At 41.1% G+C, this 23304-nt stretch overlaps 1 protein-coding gene across 1 annotated transcript in view; it reads right to left on the bottom strand.

Moving 5' to 3' along the window:
* The window catches only part of cpxm2 (carboxypeptidase X (M14 family), member 2), a 108135-nt gene that overhangs the window by 17023 nt on the left and 67808 nt on the right, over positions 1-23304 (bottom strand). Inside the window, exons 8-10 of the mRNA XM_036571857.1 lie at positions 15411-15534; positions 11741-11937; positions 5577-5756 (exon numbers count right to left, since the gene is read on the bottom strand). Coding sequence (XP_036427750.1) covers positions 5577-5756; positions 11741-11937; positions 15411-15534 — 501 coding nt within the window. The remainder of the gene's footprint in view (positions 1-5576; positions 5757-11740; positions 11938-15410; positions 15535-23304) is intronic.

The raw sequence follows: 23304 nt of genomic DNA, 5'->3' as shown, positions 1-23304 counted from the left end.
ATCAACCATAACATTAAACACCTCCTTGTTTCTACGCTCACTGTCCATTTTATCAGCTCCACTTACAGAGCAGGTACTGTTTGGGTGGTGGATCATTCTCAGCACTGCAGTAAGACTGACGTGGTGGTGGTGTGTTGTGCTGGTCTGAGTGGATCAGACACAGCAGTGCTGATGGAGTTTTTAAACACTGTGTCCACTCACTGTCCACTCTATTAGACACTCCTACCTTGTCAGTCCACCTTGTAGATGTAAAGTCAGAGACGATAGCTCATCTGCTGCTGCACAGTTTGTGTTGGTCATCCTCTAGTCCTTCATCAGTGGTCACAGGGCGCTGCCCACAGGACGCTGTAGACTGGATTTTTTTGGTTGGTGGACTATTCTCAGTCCAGCAGTGACACTGAGGTGTTTAAAAACTCCAGCGGCACTGCTGTGTCTGATCCACTCAGACCAGCGCAACACACACTAACACACCACCACCATGTCAGTGTTACTGCAGTGCTGAGAATGATCCACCACCCAAATAGTCCCTGCTCTGTGAGGGTCCATGGGGGTCCTGACCACTGAAGATCAGGGTAAAAGGGGGCTAACAAAGTATCAGAGAAACAGATGGACTACAGTCTGTAACTGTAGAACTACAAAGTGCACCTATATAGTAAGTGGAGCTGATAAAGTGGACGATGACCGTAGAAGTGGTTTTAATGGAGGTGGTCAGAATGTTACGGCTGTTTTGTGTACACACTTATTTAGTAAGAGTACATGCAATAATTTTCTTTTGCTTATATGTTGCTATTTGCTGATATACGAATGATATACTTTGTTGGGTAGAGAGCTTTACACATACAATAAATATCAACATTATTTTATGATTAATATTTCCTTCATTAGAGAAATAAAAATGTATTTTCCATCGTATGTCAGCTGCTTTTCTCTGTACAAACCTGTATTTCCATTGTTATAAATGGATTTACAGTATGTTGGAATGAAAGTCTTCATTTTGTCTTCCAGTGATGAAACAAAGTGAAGGTCTGAATAGTGACTTGAGTACTGAAATCTGAACGGCTAATGAGAACTCGAGTTCCTGTGCACACCCCTGACATGCACTCACACTTGTTCCTGCACAGCGGACTGTGTGCTGCCACAGCATCTGTGCTGCTGCCGGGGTTATTTCTGGGCGTGTGAGTCACTGTCAGTGCTGACTGCTGTCACAGCTTTTGCCACAGAGCTCTTGTTATAGAAGCTGCAAAAAGTGCTTCTTAAATTAGCAAACACTGAATGTGCTACATGAACGTCACCGCTTTAAATAGAAGCAATTATATTCATGAACATCGCTGCTCGAAATAGATGCAATTATATAGATTAACAGCCAAAGCCCTTTGTTAGAGCTGTGAGATGTTTCTGCTTTCTCTGCTTCAGAAATAACACTGCTAGGATTTTCTCACAAAAAAAGTACTTGCACTAAAATTAGGGCCTTTCCTGAAAAGCTGAGCATCTGTGTGACTCATTCTGGAGTCTGAACACATCATACTTTGATGTATCTGCCACATTTCTTGAATTTCTAATTGGAATTCCTCCTGGTTTAGCATTATGTCACCTTAAGTGACACAGTTCAGCTAAAAAATCACAAAAAGTTTCACTGTAGTCCAAATTTAGTCAACAAGTCAAGACAAGTTTTATCTCTGAAGAGCTACAAGGCTAATGAGGTTAACAAGCAATGGAAGCTTATACTCCACCAATTAGCACTGTGCTAACCACACGCCTAAATCATCACACATTATGATGGACATGTCCACTCGACTCTGATCTGGGATAAGAAGAATATGTTGTAAATTGGGTTTTTCGTGAGAGCATGAGGTCCCAGCAATCCATCTCATACAGCACTGTGTAAAGAGACCCCCCTTATTTATTCAATTTACAGTCAAAACAGACACATTTAAACACAGGAGCCTCACAACTAAATAGAGATCTTTCAGTGTTCAGTGAGTCTCTCTTCACCTTCATTCCAGCTTCCTCTCTTTTCAGGAGCCTCACTTTCAGCTCCTCAAAGAATCTGCAGACACACGTCCAAAGTTCAGTCTTAGAAGCTGGTTGATGATTTTCTGAAGTAATCAAACACATTCAGTGGTGTTGAGGTCTGGACTCTGGGGTGGTCAGTCCATCGTTCAGCTTCTTTGTTTGATGTGTCCGTCTCCTTTTCTCAGTGAGGTTCTTCTTGACAGCTACACATCCTTTCAGACCCACAGCGCTGAGTCGTCTTCTCACAGTGGAAGGATGGACAGAAACACCTGTGGATGTTTTCAGATCTGAAGCAGCTTGATTTTCTCCTCTCTCTCAGAGATGAAAGCTTTAAGTGCTGTTTATCTGATGGGGGCAGTTTTGGGGTCGACCAGCTCTTCCAGGTGTTTTTAGGAGTCTCAATATTTTTTGATTGTGTATGATGGGTGTACGCTGTCATAATATGGCTGCTGCTTTACATCCGTTTTTTGTTTGTTTTGTTTGTGTATTTGTGTCGATGTTGCCCTGTTGGCTGAAGAGTTTGCCGTCGCATCTACTGAGATAGTGGCTAAGAGTGATTTTTCACTCCTGGCTCAGAGGCTTCTTGGGCCGGCGCTCGAGCAACACTACATCACATCTACAATGTAGCCTGGACTGGCTGTTTGAGTGACAGTGTATCGCAGCTGTGAGACTGTCTGGACTGGTCGCCGGTTTGACACTACATAACAGGTACATGACTGCCTGGACCGGCTGCTTGGATGATGCTGCAATGCAGCTGTGGAGCTGCCTGAATCAGTGGTGTTTGGCAGCACGTGAAGTGCAAAACCACAGCCACGAGGATGCTTGGACAGGCTGCCTAAGCAACGTTACAAAGCGGCTTCACGGCTGCCTTGTCTGGACACTTGGGTGACACTGCATTGCGGCTATGAGGCTGCAACCCTTCGTGGCTAAGGACGTATTTGGCCTTTGAGGCTTCCAGTCCAGCCAACTGTGTGACGCTACACCATAGTTGCAGGGTCCCCAGGCAGAGTGAGACCTTCCCCTGCAGCTAGAGAGTCTTACCAGGCTAAGTGAATCTCTCCCCATTCCAAGTGTGCGTGTGTGTGTGTGTGTGCGTGCGTGTGTGTGTGTGTGTGAGTGTGTGTGTGTGTGTGTGTGTGTGTGTGTGCGTGTGTGTGTGTGTGAGTGTGTGTGTGCGTGTGTGTGTGTGTGAGTGTGTGTGTGTGTGTGAGTGTGTGTGTGTGTGTGTGTGTGCGTGCGTGTGTGTGTGTGTGAGTGTGTGTGTGTGTGTGTGTGTGTGTGTGTGTGCGTGTGTGTGTGTGTGAGTGTGTGTGTGTGAGTGTGTGTGTGTGTGTGTGTGTGTGTGTGATGGAAAAGCCACTATATAAATACAACCCCAATTCCAAAAAAGTTGAGACACTGTGTAAAATGTAAATAAATGTAAATAAAAACAGAATGCAATGATTTGTAAATCTCATAGACCCATATTTTATTCAAAACAGAACCCAGAACACATATCAGATGTTGAAAGTGAGACATTTTACCATTTCATGAAAAATACTAACTTATTTAGAACTTGATGGCAGCAACGCATCTCAGAAAAGTTGGACAGGGGCAACAAAAGGCTCAAAAAGTAAGTGGTACTAATAAAAAGAACATTTTAGAGAGGCAACGTCTCTCAGAAGCAGGGATGGGCAGAGGTTCACCAATCTGTGAAAAACTGTGTCTATAAATTGTGGAACAATTTCAGAAAAATGTTCCTCAACGTAAAATTGTGAAGACATTGGAAATCCCTCCATCTACAGTACATAATATCATCAAAAGATTCAGAGAATCTGGAGAAACCCCTGTATGCGACAGACAAGGCCGACGGTCAGTACTGGATGCTCGTGATCTTCTGTCCCTCAGGCAGCACTGCATTAAAAATAGACATGATTCTGTACTGGAAATCACTGCATGAGCTCAGAAACACTTCCAGAAATCAGTGTCTGTGAACACAGTTTGCCTGTATCATGCAAAGAAGAAGCCATATGTCAACATGATCCAGAAACACCGCCAACGTCCAAGCTCATTTAAAATGGACTGAGACAAAATGGAAAACTGTTCTGTGATCAGATGAATCAAAATTTGAAATTCTTTTTGGACACCATGGACATGGTGTCTCGCAGACTCAAGAGAAAGAGACCATCCAGCTTGTTATCAGCGCACAGTTCAAAAGCCTGCATCTCTGATGGTCTGGGGTTGCATTAGTGCCTATGGCGTGGGCAGCTTACACATCTGGAAAGGCTCTATCAGGGCTGAACAGTATACAGAGGTTTTAGAACAACGTATGCTCCCATCCAGACAGCGTCTCTTTCAGGGAAGGCTTTGCATATTTCAGCAAGACAATAAACCACATACTGCATCCATCACAACAGCATGGCTTCACAGAAGAAGAGTCCGGGTGCTGGACTGACCTGCCTGCAGTCCAGACCTTTCACCAATAGAAAACATTTGGTGCATCATGAAAAAAACCTGGCAAAGAAGACCCAAAGAAGACCCAGGACTGTCGAGCAACTAGAATCCTACATCAGACAGGCAGATGTGGCCCTGTCCCAACTTTTCTGAGATGTGTTGCTGCCATCAAGTTCTAAATGAGTTAGTATTTTTCATGAAATGGTAAAATGTCTCACTTTCAACTTCTGATATGTGTTCTATGTTCTATTGTGAATAAAATATGGGTTTATGAGATTCACAAATCATTGCATTCTGTTTTTATTTACATTTATTTATATTTTACTCAGTGTCCCAACTTTTTTGGAATTGGGGTTGTAAGAGAGATGATGATAATGAACTCCAGTTTTGGAAATGTCTGTTTTTGCACTTATTTTCCTTTGATGTTCTCCTTCCTGATGCAAGTGGATAATTTTAAACCTAATCTCCCAGAAACATCTCAAATCTGAATAACTTAATGGTTGTATTGACTGGAGATGAAAGAAATGAAAGGTGCTCACTGACTTCTAACATTGCTGACAAGTTGGTGATTCAATGGCATCAATTTTTTAATTTTAGAATTAATTATAATGAAGTGAAATAATATGTAATAAAGTACTCGCTCTATTTCAAATGCTAGTTGTGTTGCTCTATTTTCCACTATGACATAAAACGTTTCTCCAGTTACAACTGTGCATTGCATATATTTTTAATATTAATTCTGAACTGTAAATTGTGAATGTAAATATCGTCGCTGTCCAATGAAAACCATGTATTTCCATTTTTGTCAATTTTCTACATCATTTCTACTCACCAGCTGTCCTATACGTTGTGTAAAAATGTCATGATGATGACCAATAGAAATGCTCCAAAATCAATTGGAGTAAAATCTCTTTACATTAACTTACATGGAAAGTAAAGAGTGTTTTTGCCCTAAAAGTTACTATTTTGGAGATACTTGTTTTCCTTTGGACAGCGGCGATATGGATTGGATCATTTCCTAAAAATCTTAATTAAACGGAACTATTAAGCAGTCATCCCGTACTTCCCTACTGGCTGTTTCTAAGACATGAGTGAGATTCTGAGACTGTTCAGCACAAACAGTGACGTACCGTGGCGTTCTTGGACTGGTACCATTCTGGGATGGGTATATGGTGGTTGTGGAATTTGCGTGGGACCCACTTCCGGGACTCCGCTTCCCAGAGGATGGCGTTGAGATCAGGGAAGTTATGGTGGATGTCCAGCCCATCCTGGCTCCATCGACCCAGAGACCAGCCGCTCAATTCAGAACCCTGAGAACAGCAAGTAAGATCAATAGATCCATATACAGTACTAATACACAGAATAATACCAATATACAAAATACAGGACCAATGCATCAAAGCCAAATGCAACAGTACCAGTTAATGGTGCCTTCACTGATGCACAAGTTACCCTCTAATATGCCCCTATAAAATCACAGACACTGGCTTTTGAATTTTACATCGGTAACAATCTTTGATGGCCCTTCACTTTTTCGGCCTAAAGAACACAACATCCATTATTTACTGAAACAGTGAGGAAGGCTGACTCAGATCACCAATACTGTACACTTTGTGTTAGTCTGTTGTAGTGTAAGTACACTGGCACCATAAGGCTGCTGCTTTACATCGGTTTTTCATCAATACAGTCTTACCTCCCATTGGCAGATGCTGAACAGTTTGTCAAAGCATTCCAGAGTCTTAAACACCTCAGTGTCACTGCTGGACTGAGAATAGTCCACCAACCAAAAATATCCAGCCAACAGCGTCCTGTGGGCAGCGTCCTGTGACCACTGATGAAGGACTAGAGGATGACCAACACAAACTGTGCAGCAGCAGATGAGCTATCATCTCTGACTTTACATCTACAAGGTGGACCGACAAGGTAGGAGTGTCTAATAGAGTGGACAGTGAGTGGACACAGTGCTTAGAAAGCAGCACTGCTCTGTGAGGGTCCATGAGGGTCCTGACCACTGAAGAACAGGGTAAAAGGGGGCTAACAAAGTATGCAAAACTGGTGGAGCGTCAACTTTTAACATTTACAGCACTACATGTGAGAAGTTGACCCAAAATGTTTGACAGTGCAAACTATTTTTGTTACATCAGTATTGAAATAGATGGGCTCTGTTCTCCTCTCCTCTCTACAACAGTTAAAGCAGCTCAGCAGCTGTGACAGTGCATCAGCCCAGGCTGAACCCAGAAGCTCTTTCCGATAAGATAATTGGACACTATCCAGCATATTTTTCATTCTTCTTTCCTCTTTTGTCTCTCTGTCTCTCTCTCTCTCTCTCTCTCTCTCTCTCTCTCTCACGAGGGCAGATCAGAGTGAGGGCAGATCAGAGTGAGGGCAGATCAGAGTGAGCTGTATGTTCGTACTGGACCGAGTTATTTGAGTTATGAAGTCAAGCTTATTTCTCTGCAAGGAAAAAAAAAAAACAGAAACTAATCTAATCTTACAAGCTCTTACACTTCTCACAAACTCCCCGAGGAGAGCTCCTCTGCCTGATGCAATAAAGTAGGTCAGATAGATGCGAGGGCCAAAGCCTGCGAGTGTGTGACAGTGTGCGACCGTGTGTGTATGTGTGTCCTCAAAACATCAGCTAGAAAGTGAACAGTTGCGGTTCTTGAATCCACATTTAAAGTCATTGTTAAAAAACGCGATACTTACACACTTAAACTGCTAAAAGTGGACACTCCTCCTAATTACTGAGTTCAGGTGTTTCAGCCACACTCATTGCTAACAGGTGTATAAAACCAAGCACATAGCCATGCAGTCTCAGTCTCCATAGACAAACACCGGCAGCAGAGGGTCGAACCGAAGAGCTCAGTGACCTTAAACACTATCTGTGTCCGAAACTGTGCCCTATTCACTGTATATTGCACTGTATATCTTTGGGTTCTGCCATTTTGTAGTGCTGTCTGAAAACAGTGCAGAAGATCCGGTGCACTCAAACAATCCCACAATGCACCACAATAAGTAGTGTACAATCGATGTACGTTAGGTGATAGAAGATACCCATAATGCATAGTGGATCGACTGCAGGAGGTTTATAGTGTTTATGTGAGGGGACCCGCTGTCACAGAGTAATGAGCAGAGCTGAATGACGTAGCATCCGAAATCGCTTACTACCATCACCAGTTCTGTTCACTATAATAGTGGTCTACATAGAGGTGGGCAATATGGCAAAAATATAATACTGTAGCGACCCACTACTGGCAGGCGCTGCCTCCAACAGGCTTGGGAGGCATGGTCCTGCGAGCAGCCATGCAAGGAGGCTCATGGTAGGTGCACACCCTCCTAAAAAGGGACTTATTGCTGTTGTTAATATCATTGTTTATTAGCCTAAAGTGTTAGTAATAAAGGTTCTGTTCAGGCACATCTTTCACTCATCAAGATACAAACAGTGTAAATGTTCCTCAAAGCTCCAACAGTGGTTCTAAGGTCTGATTGTGAACCTTAAATAAGTTTCTCCAGGTGAAAAGTTCGTATTTGTACCTTTTCATAACCGAATGTTTTAAACAGAACAGTAAAATAAAAGCCTGGAGACGAGACGGGGTGTGTGGAGTCAGTACAGCTTAGAACATATCATTTCAGTGGATTATGGTTCAGTTATGTTCCCTGACTACAATGATTTTTATTCAATATTTGTCATATTGCATTGCACTATAGTGATTAGGGGACCATTTCAGATACGGCAACTTCCATTCCATCTCAACCCAAGTTGGTTTGTAAAATTTCCGCCTAACTAGATCTGCCGCAGTTAACTGTAAGTGCTAGTATTGTGAAATGGAAGCATCTGAGAGCAACAACAGCTCAGCTACAAAGCGGTGAACCACGCAAACTCCTAGAGCAGGGCCTGAGTGCTGAAGTGCAAAGCATGTAAAAACGCCTATCCTCTGTTGCGTCACTCACTACAGAGTTCCAAACTGCCTCTGGAAGCAACATCAGCACAAGACATCTTCTTCAAGAGCTTTATTAAATGGGTTACAATGGCCAAGCAGCTGCACACAAGCCTCCCTGGACTCTGGAGCAGTGGAAACGTGTTCTCTGGAGTACTGAATCAGCTTCATTACATTAAGGGTGATGTTGATGCTACAGCACATAAAGACATTTTAGACAATGCTTCCAGCTTTGTGGCAGCAGTTTGGGGAAGAGCCTTTCCTGTTCCAGCATAAACAGCTGTGCACAAAGCAGCTCCATAAAGGCCTGGTTAGATGAGTTTGGTGTGGAGGAACTCCAGTGGCCCTCACAGAGCCCTGACCGCAACCTCACTGAACACCTACAGTTTTTCAATGAAAAATGCAAATGGATGCTACCGGGTGGCCCGAGCTGAGGGTTTGATGGACAAATCAACAAACAGTAAGAGAGGCAAGATTTTGCAATTCAAAAAGGTTTTTAAACTAGAATTATAAACCTGCTTATCGCTGCTGTCGGAACAAGTATATATACACCTCGTATATCCATTTTTCAGTTTTTGGCATATTTTGAAAATGCCTGTTGTCCTTAACATTGTGTGTGAATTTCACGATGAATGGCCCAACATAAACGGCCCAATATGACTTGTCCTTGTCCTGACTTGTCCTTTGACTTACATTAAAAATAAACTCTGTTTTTCCTTCTCCTGTAAAGTCACCATTTTGGAGATACAAGGTTTTCTTCCGACAAGAGTGATATACAAATAGAACTGTTTACATTAATTACATTATTTATTGGTGAACAACTAATCGCTTACATCCCTAAACTCAACATTAGCTGCTGTTGGGCTAGCATACACAGACACTGTGTGGGATGAGTTACTTTAAGAGCATTTTTATATTTGTTATATTGTTTAGGGAAGTTTGTACAGTGACAACATTTTTAGTACCACATGTGAGAAGTTGACTGTTGTGTAAATGTTTGACAGTGCAAAGTATTTTTGTAACACCAGCTTTGAAATGGATGGACAATCCTGTCCTCTCTACAACAGTTCAAACAGCCCACCAGCACTGACAGTGCATTAGTGGTAACTGAACACTATCCGGCATATTTTCAGAATATTCTGAATTCTAATTTTGATAATCAATAATGAACTGATAGTCTGTCAACCACCAAGAGGACTTAGTCTGATGTTAATGCATCGTGGCTCCACTAATACACCTTCATATTGCAATATGGCATGATTAGCGCTGACGTAATTGTCCAGATACATGTTGAAGATATTTGTTGCTGTGAGATATCCTGCCTATTTAGCCTAAACCAGGGGTCGGCAACATGCGGCTCTTTACTGCCCTGTTGTGGCTCCACAGCTGAATCAGATTAGTAGGTAAAAATAAAATAATCCTCCTTTACAGTAAAATAAAGCTCTGCTGATCGTTCAACACAGTTTAACAATAAATGGTCTTAAACTCTGGAGTTAATGTAGAACTGCTGATTCACCCTTTAACCCTGAAGATCAGCGCAGACTGCTGGTCACCATAGCAACATAGACAACAGTCTCGCCTAGCTAGTAGCTAACGAAACGGCAAAGAGAGAGATTTAAGATGAACATCGATGATTTGGAGATGAATGGACTTATTAGTGTTTATAATCACTACAGGTGGTTTCCTGATACGTTTAATCTGCAGTGAGAAACTCAAACACTAAAAAGTCACGAAGCTGAAGTCGTTTCTTGTTCGCCAGCTTCATGTTCAAATTTTCCTGTTGCACCTTAAATGGTGCAGCAGTTACTTACATTCTGGCCCCTCATGTACCATTTAAGGTGGAACGGGAAAGGTCAAACAAGAAGCTGGTGAATGAGAAGTAACTTCAGCCTCATAAAAACTCGAGAGACATCGAGAGACATGAGACACTTTTGTGGAAAAGTTTCCTGCTGGAGATGTGAGAAAAGCGGCTAAAGATTAAAGCAGAGCAAAGTAAGTCTGTGTTTTTGTTTATACTATATTTCTATCCTATATTAGTACATCAGCACATACTGAGACAGATTTACAGCCAAGATGGTAAAATGGACAAAAACTGTTGTGGCTCCCAAGGTGGTTTAATTTTTGTTGAAAGGACAAAATGGTTGAGACCCAAATGTTAAGAAGTTAATTCAGCCATGGAGAAACTAACACAAGGTAAACTATAACACTGATATTTAGTTGTTCAAGTAGAACGTATTTTCTTTCTCTTTCGCATGTTCCTAAACAAGGGCGGCACGGTGGCACAGTGGGTAGCGCTGTTGCCTCACAGCAAGAATGGCCTGGGTTTGATTCCCGGCCGGGTGACCAGGGTCATTTCTGTGTGGAGTTTGCCTGTTCTCCCCGTGTCTGTGTGGGTTTCCTCCGGGTACTCCGGTTTCCTCCCACAGTCCAAAAACATGCAGTTAAGCTAATTGGAAATGCTAAATTGCCACTAGGTGTGAATGTGTGTGTATGTCTGTCTGCCCTGTGATGGACTGGCGACCCGTCCAGGGTGTATCCTGCCTTCCGCCCAATGACAGCTGGGATAGGCTCCAGCACCCCACCGCGACCCAGAGGGATAAGCGGTTTAGATGATGTATGTATGTTCCCAAACAGCATCACATGGGAATTTTTACAGCAATTGGACAGATTTATTCACCATTAAGACTGTTTTTGGACTCTAAAAGTAACTTTTTTCAACATAACTATTTTTGATTGCTGAGTTGTGTGTGTCACAGAATTCATGCTACATTGTTTTAATCTCCTTCTTTGTGGCTGTAATATAGTAACATTTAAGCAAACCAGGCTAAAGTACAGCCTCCACATGGAGGGTTAGTTTTAATGCAGTGCTATAATTGAGCTTCTTAAAGTAAGCAATGACAGACGTCTACAGCTCCTCATATAAATTCACAACACGTCATTTTTTGAAGGACTCATAAAAATGTATGATAAGTCATATAAACAAAATATATTTCAACCTCATCATGCTAATACTTGATTTTTTGTAATGCATTTTGAGGGACCACAGTGTCTGAAAGGTGCTATATAAATAAACCCGCCTTACTTTGTCTACTTTGTGGTCAAAAATAAATTTTAGATTTGATTCACCAGACATTTTAGTGACTCTTATAACTTGCAGTTAACATCACCTACATGGTAAGTTGTAACATTTGCATTTTTACCCCTTTCAGCTAAATTGGTCATAATCAGTTGATGCTGGAAACAAGGTTTATGTTATGTTACAAGCAGAGATGTGTAGATCGCTGAAATATTTGTAAAATTAATTAGCAAAAAACAAAGTGTGTTAGTTAGTCAGTGTGGTAATCAGTGCTACTTACAGCCTCTGCTGCCTTGTCGTATCCGTCGGGGTTGACCGAGGGCAGCAGGTGGATGCGAGTTTCCTCCACCAGGTGCCGGATCCGCGGGTTACCGGACAGGTACTCCTGACACAGGAACTGCATCAGCAACAGCAGCAGCTCCCGGCCCAGCACCTCGTTACCATGGGAACCTGCCGTATAGCGGAACTCTGGCTCACCTGGAAGGGGCGGAGGGCAGAGAGCGGCTCTGTTGGTGAGTCATGCCTGCGAGAGTGTTTTGATGAGTCATGCCAGCACTTAGTTCAGACGGCTGGTGTCTCCTGTGCAGTAGCCACTAATGGGCTGTAGCTTCATGCAAGGCGCTTAAAGTGACGATAAGAAGGCAGTTTTATGCAATTTTCCACACCAACTCTACCCATGCGTCACTGTCGGAGCAAAACCTTACAGTTTCAAAATAGTAACTTTACAGGGAGCAGAAGAAACTTTAAAAGGAAGTTAATGTAATAAGATTTTATTCCAAGTCATTAAGGATCATTTCTATTGGAAAATTCATCACTAACTGTTCAATGTAAAGGGCAGCTGCAATTTTCAGTGTCAAAAAACTAAAAATGGACAAAAAAGAGAGATTTTGTTCAACAGTGACACAAAACATATAGACTGCTGCCATGCTGTTAAAGGTACAGGCCAAACGTGGCCTTGAAGGTGGTTACTTTTACTGTTTTTACCTTAAGTGATGCACTTTTGTTCATGTTTATAGACTACAGTGTCATACAGTATCAGAATCCACACAATAAAGTCTATTAGCACTTCGAATGGCAGCAGTGTATGAAAGGTGGGATGTGAATAAACTTGTCTTGCCTATTAGAGATTGCTGAATAACTCTATACGGTTAATAAAGGTGATAATTATTGTATTGACCCTTTTTTCAAAATGTACTTGAAATATCAGCAAATATCCCAAGAGTTAAATCAGCCAAATCAAGTGAGTCAAATAAAAGAGAATTAATTTTGTTTGTCTCATGATTTCGAACTGGAATCACACGACGCACATCCAAATAAACTAAATCTGTTTATGGGTCATTCTTCAGAAACGTCCATTTTTGTGTCCCTAGCGTTTACAGATATATTACACATGAAAAACATGTTAGCGCTACAATTAATTTATATTTTAAAATAAAACAATGTTATTTTAACAGTTACACCTTCTTGAGCCTCAATTTAGCAATATTGGTTTTTAAATCAATCATATAGAATTCCAGGCACCACAGAAGAGCTCGTCCTCACAGTCATGTGTGAAGGCTGAGGCCATATTTTGAAGAAAAAGAAATTCTGCAATTTTAACTGCAATAATCTATACATGACTGTGGAATATATGATTTAAATAACATAAAGTAAACAAATGCCAAATCAATATTATAAAATATATAATGAAAGTCCCCCAGGAGTCGTGTCACTGGTGTTACTGCGTAACAAAAAATCTCTTATTTTGAAATAAAAGTCACACTGATGACATCACTCGACTTCCTTTCACCTGTTTTCTGAGGATCTATGAAGAAAAGCTCATGGTGAGTCCACTGTGTCTTTCAGTTATCAGAGATTTTCTCATTCAGCTCATGATTTCATATGAAGCTTTTAGCTGAAGTCACTGGTGTGACCGACTTTATTCTGAGGTAGTTGTGAAAAAATAGAATACAAATGGATTAAATTCCATATTTTAGTGGATATTCCATGATTGACCACACGTGGTTTGATGCTCTGTAGCAGTTATTCTGTAAAATGCATTGTTCATTAAAAATGTCTCTGGTGTTCCTTTATTATGTGGAACACCAATGAGGATCAGTAACACCAGTGACTCCTATGGAGAGACAGAATAGTGGACGTTTCTGTAGAATGACCTTTATTTAAAACGGGATATCCCCCACAGTACTCAGTTCTGTTTGGTTATGGGGGATCTTTGAGTTGAATTAACGTATCGGAATTTGGTTTAGTTTGTTATGAGATTTTATTGGCTCCTAGCTCCATCTATTTTCCTCTAGGCTGTGTCTGTCCCCTGGTTTAACGGACCATTTCCTCCCTGGTTGGTTATATGCTGACCCTCTATATTTTGGTTAACCCCTTAAAATCCCAGGGTAATTCCATACTAAGGCTTATTATTCAGTAACTTCATGAACTATAATGCAAACAGGCTGAGCTGTTCTTAGGTTATAGAAGTGTGTAGTAAAACGTTGGACCTGCTGGTGGATCCTGACCATTTGAGGGATGAACTGCCTACCCTTGTTACTGTTGGCTGTAAGGAGTATTCTCTATGGCTGAGTGTGGCTGTGAACTGACTGGGCTCTATAGCAACTGCAGAAGCCACTGGAGAAGCTCTGAAGGCTGAGATGGAAAAAAAGTGTGTTCCTGATTCTAAATTGCAGTGTATTCATTTTTTCTGCCTGCAAACTAAAAACAATCAAAAATCTAACATCACTTGTACAATTTCAGCCAATCAGAACCTCAGTCGGGAGGGAATGCTAATTGATATCCTTCAGCTCCCCAGTTTTTTTATTTTTTTTTCCAAAAGGGAAAAAATCCCTTGTGGTCTAAGTTTGTATGGCATGCTAATTGTTAGCCACTTAGCTCCCTAATGATTTTTTTTACCTGGTCCCTGAAGGGCAAAGAGAAAAAACAGCCGCCCTCTGCTGGTCAAAGCTGGTGTAACATGTTAAGTGTGAGACAATATACATGTATATTTTTCATACATTATCCATCTGGCACACCTCAGTAGTAGTAAACAATAGTAATGGCTGAAATTGTAAAGGAATGTTAGAAGTGTATATATATATATATATATATATATATATATATATATATATAATCAATATATATCATCGTTTTTCAGTTTTTGACATAATTTGAAAGTAGCCATTGTTCTTTACATTGTGTGTAAATTTCATGATGAATGGACCAACAGAAATGACCCAAAATTGCTTAGAAAATTCTGGTTCCATTGACTTACAATAAAAGTAGAGCAGGTTTTTTGCTTCTCCTGTAAAGTTCTCATTTCGGAGATACACGGTTTTGTTTTGACAACAGCGACATAAGATAAAATGTATAAAGTGGAATTCAGACTAAGGAACACACTCTTTTTTAAATCGTACCCTTTAGGGCTTCTGTAGATCCCTTTTAAACCAACTGTAGTTGGGCAAAAATAAGTTAAATCAACATTCGTAAATCACGTTCAATTAACTTTGAGTACAGTTTGAAATAGCTAAATGACAGCTGATTGATTTTCGCCAGTTTGAGTAAATTATGGTAGATCAACAAAATTGCTGTATTTTGAAAGAAAGCCATTTAACTCAAATCAGTACAGGTAAAGAATTTTTGTGTACATAAGCTTCCACTACCTGTTAGTTACATCAGCCTTGTAGCTTCAGTGCAAAAGTAAAGAAGCAAACTTCAGACACCAAACATGTCGCGGCTGATCGACTGCCTTTGGATTCAGGGGGAAACTGTGTACATCTGATTTCTGGCTGAACCTGAAACTGCATCACTTTTCAGATCAGAGTTTTCCATTTGTGTATATTTATTGATTTAGTGATGTAAACCACTTGGAGCTGTTCTAGTTGAAAAGTGCCCCACATTTAATATTATAATAATAATAATAATAATAATAATTATATTATTAATAATGATGTGATTTCAATGCTTACCCAGCTCATGCTCCCCTGGGTTATCAGAGATCTCGATGGCGTAGAGCTTCTGCCCGTTGTAGCTCTTGCCGATGTTGTAGATTCGAGTTATATTCGGACACATTTCATTAACCACCTTCATTAACTGTAATAGAAATAAATTACATGAGATGTGTATTAAAGCAAGTGCAGCATCCATAACATCAAAGAAAATATGAGTCCTCTGTCGTACAGTCGCACTTCAGTTCCCTCCATATTTACCCCAGTTACAGTGCCAGTCGACAGTGCAGACGCGCCTGACTGTAAGTATGTTCTTCATAATCTTAAAGACATTCAGATCTGGAGGCTTATCAATGCTTGACATTTGTTCCTGAAACAAATAAGTGTTTTGATTGATGCCGTATATGAATTCATCTCCTAACAATTAGTTCTCATTTAGAACTTCCGTGAAACAAAATGTTGAACCTCAATCTTTGCATCATCCTAATGACTCTGAGTGTCTCATTAGAAGTTCATTAGTGGAATGTGTGTCCTTGTTAATATGCTGGAGTCAGTCAGTTGTGTCGTGAGGTCTGTGTAGTCTATTTAATTCCCATCCACTACCCGCTGTACCTGGTGGGGCCAGACGTGATCCTGTAATGAGCATATACGTCAGAAGACAGCTTAAGGTTCTGGTACTGGATGGCAGCGACGTTCACTGCTAATAAGGCTCCACCCACAAGCTTTCCCTCTAAAATCCACCCCCAAATTGCTCTGGCCAGGACTCTACACTGTTAGAAATGCAGGTACATTTTATTCATCAAGGTACAAACAGTGTAAACGTTCCCTCAAAGCTCCAACAGTGGTTTTAAGGTCTGATTGTGAACCTTAAATAAGTTTCTCCAGGTGAAAAGTTCGTATTTGTACCTTTTCATAACCGAATGTTTTAAACAGAACAGTAAAATAAAAGCCTGGAGGCGAGACGGGGTGTGTGGAGTCAGTACAGCTTAGAACATATCATTCAGTGGATTATGGTTCAGTTATGTTCCCTGACTAAAGGTACTGAGATGGACCCTTAAGGGTTCCGCCCCAGTGACAGGAGGGGAACTGACCCAGTGACGGTTTAGTACCTTTATTTCTGAGAGTGTGTGGGCCATCCCACCGAATTAGTTCAAACTCCGGTACCACGGTAACAAAGCTATTTTAAAAACACTGAAAAATTCAGACCTAAAATATTTATAAGGATTCTATTCTGATCTATTTAAGGCCAAATCATAAACAGAGACAGTAATAAGCTAAATATACGCAAAATCATCACGTACTTTCTATTGGGACGTGTCTCTAACATCTAAGGTTACACTTCAGAAAATAATACTTACGTTTTTTGTGTTTTTTATTTCAATGTTTTTTGATCTCTTTTAAAGTGAAGCTGCAACATTTAGATTTATAATGAGTTTAATTTTAAAATTAAAAACCTTAATCCAAAAATGCCCACATTATCAAAACACATGCACTGCATCTCTCACAGAGCAGGTACTGTTTGGGTGGTGGGTCATTCTCAGCACTGCAGTAACAATGACGTGGTGGTGGTGTGTTAGTGTGTGTTGCGCTGGTCTGAGTGGATCAGACACAGCAGTGCTGCTGGAGTTTTTAAACACCTCAGTGTCACTGCTGGACTGAGAATAGTCCACCGACCAAAAATATCCAGCCAGCAGCGTCCTGTGGGCAGCGTCCTGTGACCACTGATGAAGGACTAGAGGATGACCAACACAAACTATGCAGCAGCAGATGAGCTGTCGTCTCTGACTTTACAAGGTGGACCAACAACGCAGGTGCGTCTAATAGAGTGGACAGTGAGTGTTTAAAAACTCCAGCAGCACTGCTGTGTCTGATCCACTCAGACCAGCGCAACACACACTAACACACCACCACCACGTCAGTGTTACTGCAGTGCTGAGAATGATCCACCACCCAAATAGTACCTGCTCTGTGAGGGTCCATGGGGGTCCTGACCACTGAAGAACAGGGTAAAAGGGGGCTAACAAAGTATCAGAGAAACAGATGGACTACAGTCTGTAACTGTAGAACTACAAAGTGCACCTATATAGTAAGTGGAGCTGATAAAATGGACAATGAGCGTAGAAACAAGGAGGTGGTCAGAATGTTATGTCTGACTGGTGTATTAGCGATGCTGATGAACAGTGAGGGAGAAACAGCTACATTTGAACCCAAAACAGAGCTCCTTATTAAACTAAAACTGGCGAAAGCAAGCTAAAGCTACTGAACTACACAGCTGACCGGGGAGCGGCTGTAGACGGGCAGTCACGAAAGCTCAACTATAATTGTGATTTTGTGATCAGGAGCAGAGCCCAAGCTGTGAATAGGAAAAAGTCTTGTTTCATTCAAATCATTTCAGTTTGTGTTTTTAAAAAAATCTGAATTATGTTATGAATCCTGGATAAACTGTATCGTTTGGCACTAGAAGCAGAGGAAGGCTCCTCCACAGATCACTGCAAAGGTTTGCTCTACCTAGCAACAGTCCTTTAAATGAGACACACTGAAAGAGTTTTAGTCTGTGGGCGGAGCCTTATTTTAGCCACGCCCCTGTATTTTAGAGCAGGAAGTGAGACTGCATCCCTGTGGTCACATGGTGAGCAGTTAGATCCCATTTGGAAGTAAATGTGTCCCAAAGTCTGAAAATCAGTGTGGAACATTAAGAATCGTCACTACTGACAAACATATTTTCTGCAATTAGTTAAACTATTTTGTGTTTTAAAAAGAATATTATGATTTTATGTGTATAATTGTCCAAAGCTGTGTTTGCTAGTCATGTGCTGGTTGGCATGTTTGAGTTTTCTGCTCAAAATGAGTATCAGCAGCGACAAAATGGAATAATCAATCATTCATTTTAATAAAATTAAGATAATTAAGGTATAGGGTTCCTCAAAGCAGATGCACAGTGTAGTTATGAGGCCACGTATCGAGTTTTATTATGAATATCACAGCACTGAGATACAGAATCAGAAAACAAAAGCAGTGACTCGAGTCACTGTCATGGAAGAGGAGTGGCCTGATTAGTCTCTGATATGAAATATTGCTCTTTCGCAGTGTGGGATCGTGGAAATGACACAAATTATGATTGGAAACATCTGCTGCCATGGCGATTAAACCAGACTCCATCCTGGCGATCCAACATCTGCTTAAACAAAATGTGAGCATGCTGGGAAATGACACGGAAAGCTGTTAAATCAGTCAGTATCATTAATTATGGATTTGAATGCTTTGTTTATTTGCTGTGCCAGCAGCTGCTTGTATGGTAATTAATCAAGGTACAGGCAATGGGATTTTAATTAAGGTCTTGTTGAGCCCTCATTTCTACATTGTAAATAATTTTTCAAACATCTGGTTTTCCTGACTGAAAATTCAGGCGAGCAAAGTGATTTTATTATTAGCTTAGCTGGTTAGCACCTGTGCACAAAGAAACAAACTGAAAAAGAGCATAGCTTTAGGCTAAACTAGCACGAGCTTGTTTAGAACGGTTTGTTGATATGTCAAAGCATAACGGGCTCATTTGGTCTAGCAAGTCTATTTGATACCACATTTCACCATGTTCTGATGCTTTTCCTGTCATCCTTGCAACTTAATTAAAGATCACAATGAAAGAAAGGTGAATATATATATATATGTGTGTAAATTTCATGACGAATGGACCAAAAGAAATGAGTCAAAATTACTTGTAAAAACGTCTGGTTCCATTGACTTACATTAAAAGTAAAGTAGGTTTTTTCCTTCTCCGGTAAAGTTGAGTCATGTGAAGAAGTACACCTCCTGAAAATACATCTGGTCTTAATACAGGTACAGATATGTGGTTTTAATTAAAGTATAAGTGACACCTAAACTTTTACTTTTTTTGTCATCCTTCATGTAATTGAAATAAACAGAAATGCATTTTCCATATGTGGAAAAAGTAAATACAGGGGTACTAACTTACAAGGGTTTGAGAAGTGAGAAGTGTATCCAAAATATCAGAAATCAGTCCTGCCACTGTCCTGAAGACTGGCTACCACTGCTAACATGCGCAGGCCAGGGCACCCCAGCAAATTTAGTCCCAAGAGTAGAGTGTAACATGCTAAAAGAAGCATTTAAACCCCCCAAAATTTCATATCAAGACCTGCAGGTAGCTCTTGCCACTGTGGATGTCAAAGTTCATGCATCTGCCATTAGAGTGAGACTACACAAATTTGAAGAACCTCATACCAACTATAAAGACCTGTGGTGGGAATGTTATGGTTTGAGGCTACTTGCCAACTTTCAATCACAGAAACGACTAGGAATTTCCTTTCATACCTGAAATTGCTAGAGGAGAATGTGAGACCATCTACCAAAATGTCGAAAGCTGATGAAGTGCACCTTCAAATAGGATCAAGATCCCAAACATACAAGTAAATAAAGCCAAAAAAGGCTCAAAAGGAAGAAATGAAGGGCTGTGCAATGGCCTCGTCAAAGCTAACAGCTGTTAAAAGGGGCAATACCAGTCATTAAAGCAGGGGTGTACTTACTTTTTCAACAAAAAAAAAAATCTCAGTTAATTTATTTTTAAAAATTGCTTGCAAAGTCAAACTTCCTTTACTTTACTTCTAATGTAAATCAATGGAACCAGACTTTTTTCCAAGTCTTGTTGGGCTGTTTTGGGCTGAAAATGCAACAGGCATTTTCAAATTATGTCAAAAACTGAAAAACAACAAACTTGTTCCGACAGCAGCAATATATATGTATACATATGAATGAATTATTAAGTCTGCTTCTGAATTATATGCAACCACATTCAGCTGTTTATTGCAGCCCTATGGACTGTACTGTACTGAAATCAGCCTGGATCAAACTGCCGTCAGTGCTCTTTTTTGGCCACACTCCAAAGCCATATCACAGAGCTTTCCCCAGCGGCGCCCGCGGCACCCTATTTTATTTTGAGTCGAGAACAGATAAGAGTTTTCCACTCTCAGAGAGAGACAGTGAGGGAAAGTGGGTTACGACAACAGGACGGATGTGAGGGTCAAACAGCAGAGTCAAGGAGAAGTACAGCTTCCCCTGCATATAGAGTGCTTAATCTCTTTGGTTTGGCAGAACAGAACTCTAAAGGGAGAAGCTTTCTCGCCACTGAGTTTCCCAAGGGCACTGCAGTGTACTTTATATTCACGAAAATCATGGAAAGCATTTCTATCCACCGGTAGATATTGCTGTCATAAATGTGCGCTCAATTAGTCAAAATTTACTGTCATTGACGGGGGATGAAAAATCGGAGGCCCCTGTTCAGCTTCTACAACGAGAACCCAATGCTAATAACCCTCAAGGTCGCCCTGGGGAAAGTCAAAGCGCATTTAAACACTTTTCAGTGCTCTCCATAATAATTATCCACAGCTCAGCGATCGCTCTGGACTGGGACGAACGGCTGACGGAGAGCTGTGGTCAGGACGCCGGTGGCTGCCAGGTGCTTTTGTATTCAGGTGGGTGAGCTGCAAAGGTTTATGGCCGGAGTTCGGGGAACGCTCGACCGCTCAGTCCTGCATTTCATCATCGTCGCACGGGATTGTTATTCACAGCACCTTCCTCCTCCTTACAAACCATAGCAGCCACACAGCAAGGCCAGGATATCAGCGCCAGCACCAGCGGCTTTGACAGAGAATGCCCTTCAGGTAGAAACTAAATAGAAGGCACACACTGACTTACACAAGGGCAGGAAAGTGATCAGTCGCACTGGGGAGATCCAGCAGAAGGATATCAGTGCTTTAAAGGTATATTGATAAGTTAAGGGATTTTTCTGTCCAAAAGTATCCAGAGAGACCTTCTGAAGAGTTAATTCAGCTCACAAAGGTGCACTTACTACAGGCTGATTGAGGGAGGGGAGAACTCTGAGAACTTGAGCTGGAGTTCTGGGTATCTTCTGCCTGTAGCTAGAAGGCTGGACCCCCTCATAGCTGTAGTAGGACTGAGGAACAGGGAGGAGATGGGGCGGTGGTGGGGATGTGAACTCTTCGTCACAGAAACGGAAGGTGAGTATGTGTATTTCACAGGGCGTTAGATTGGAAGAAGGAGGGGTTTCAGGTATGTTCCTCCCCCCAGACTTCAGTTTTAACATAACTGCATTATAGAAAAGCACTGACCACTAGAATAGGATGCTTTGGAGTATAAAGTCCCCCCAGCATTGGGCTGTGGAGCAGTGGAACTGTGTTCTCTGGAGTGATGGAGCTTCATCCAATACCTCTGGGATAAGCGGAGTGATCTAGAACTGACCATCCAACATCAGTACCTGACCTGACTAAAGCTCAATTAAACCCTCACAGCAATGTTGAACATATAGAGTAAAGCCTTCCCAGAAGAGTAGAGGCTGTTACTGCAGCACAGACTCACTATTAACACTCAATCACACAATCATTTCAGGAGGAATGGTGTCCTAAACCTTTGGACATACAGTGTAGAACTGGATGGTCAATTAACTGAGAAAAAGTCTATGTTTGCAGTGCTCAGCCTAGAAAAAGCCTTCCAAGTCCTAAAAAGGGAGGTGGAGGGAGTCTCACTTCAGTATAATAGGGTTAGACACGGATTGTAGCTCAAAATGCAGCAGAATTCATTAAGCAGCATCAATGATAGAAATCAAAATGTGTTTCAGCCTAGCAGGCCGTGGTCAGAAGTAATTGTTTAAGAAAGAAAAAATAAAGGTTATCATAAAGCAAAATAAGTAATCATAAAGCAGTTATGTGCTAATGTTTATCTTCTACACTCACATCATAATGCTTTGGTACACTACTGTGAAAAAGTCATTCTTTTAATTGTCAGTCAAAACGTCCATTAAGCACGAGCTTTTCATTTTTCAGTATCAGGAAGAGCAGAAATGCATTTATACAATTATAATGTGTTTCACAGAAAATTACACAGATTCCTCAACAACATATAATATCAGATTACCCAGTATTTACTATCTCCACCTTTTTTCCACTCTTTTTCTTTATTCCAGCTTCCATTCTTTTCAGGAGACTCACTTTCAGCTCCTCAAAGAGTCTGCAGGGATATTTTGTCACAGTTCCAAAATTCAGACTTGATGTGGTGTTGAGGTCTGGACTCTGGGGTGGTCAGTCCATCGTTCAGCTTCTTTGTTTGATGTGTCCGTCTCCTTTTCTCAGTGAGGTTCTTCTTGACAGCTACACATCCTTTCAGACCCACAGCGCTGAGTCGTCTTCTCACAGTGGAAGTTTATCTGATGGGGGCAGTTTTGGGGTTGACCAGTTTCTTCCAGGTGGTTGTTAGGAGCCCCATTTTCCCTGGAGCTTTTGCTCCTGTTCAGAAGCTGGAAACTCCCATTTTTTCCACTTTGACCTTTTTCTTCCTTACAAGTGGACTTTTATCTTATATAACAAGTGGATCTATATCTCATGTCTCATCTCCTCAAAAATAACTCTGGAAAATGAAAAGCTTGTTTTGAATTGCCGTTTTGACTGGTAATGAAATAAATGAAGACTTTACTTAGTACTGTATGAAGAGCACGTTTTTAAAAAAGTAATGATTTTACAGTTTTCTTTTCCAAACTATTGTTAAAAGCACATATTGAAACTATTTTGGTCCAGCGGTGGTTTAAACACCTGACAGGTTTAAGTGCTGCTGAGGGCTGACATCACAACAAAGGGGGTAAAATGTGTGGCCTATGGCTTTATTCCAAAGGTAGCTCGGTCACTAATATGGTCACTAATATTTAGACACGTTCCTAAATAAAACTGCTCAGGCTGTAATATGTTAAATTATTGTAACCTTTTCCATTTGTGATTGTTACAAACAGCATTACTGGACAGTCTCAGCCCTGCAGAGTTCAGCGTACTCCTCTTTAGCTCTAACTGATCACATCATCGCCTAATAATCAATAATCCATGAGCTCAATCTGGTGTGT

Source organism: Colossoma macropomum, unplaced genomic scaffold (assembly GCF_904425465.1).
Source record: "Colossoma macropomum unplaced genomic scaffold, Colossoma_macropomum, whole genome shotgun sequence".
Taxonomy (NCBI): domain Eukaryota; kingdom Metazoa; phylum Chordata; class Actinopteri; order Characiformes; family Serrasalmidae; genus Colossoma; species Colossoma macropomum.
This window is presented reverse-complemented; position numbering and strand designations above follow the sequence as displayed.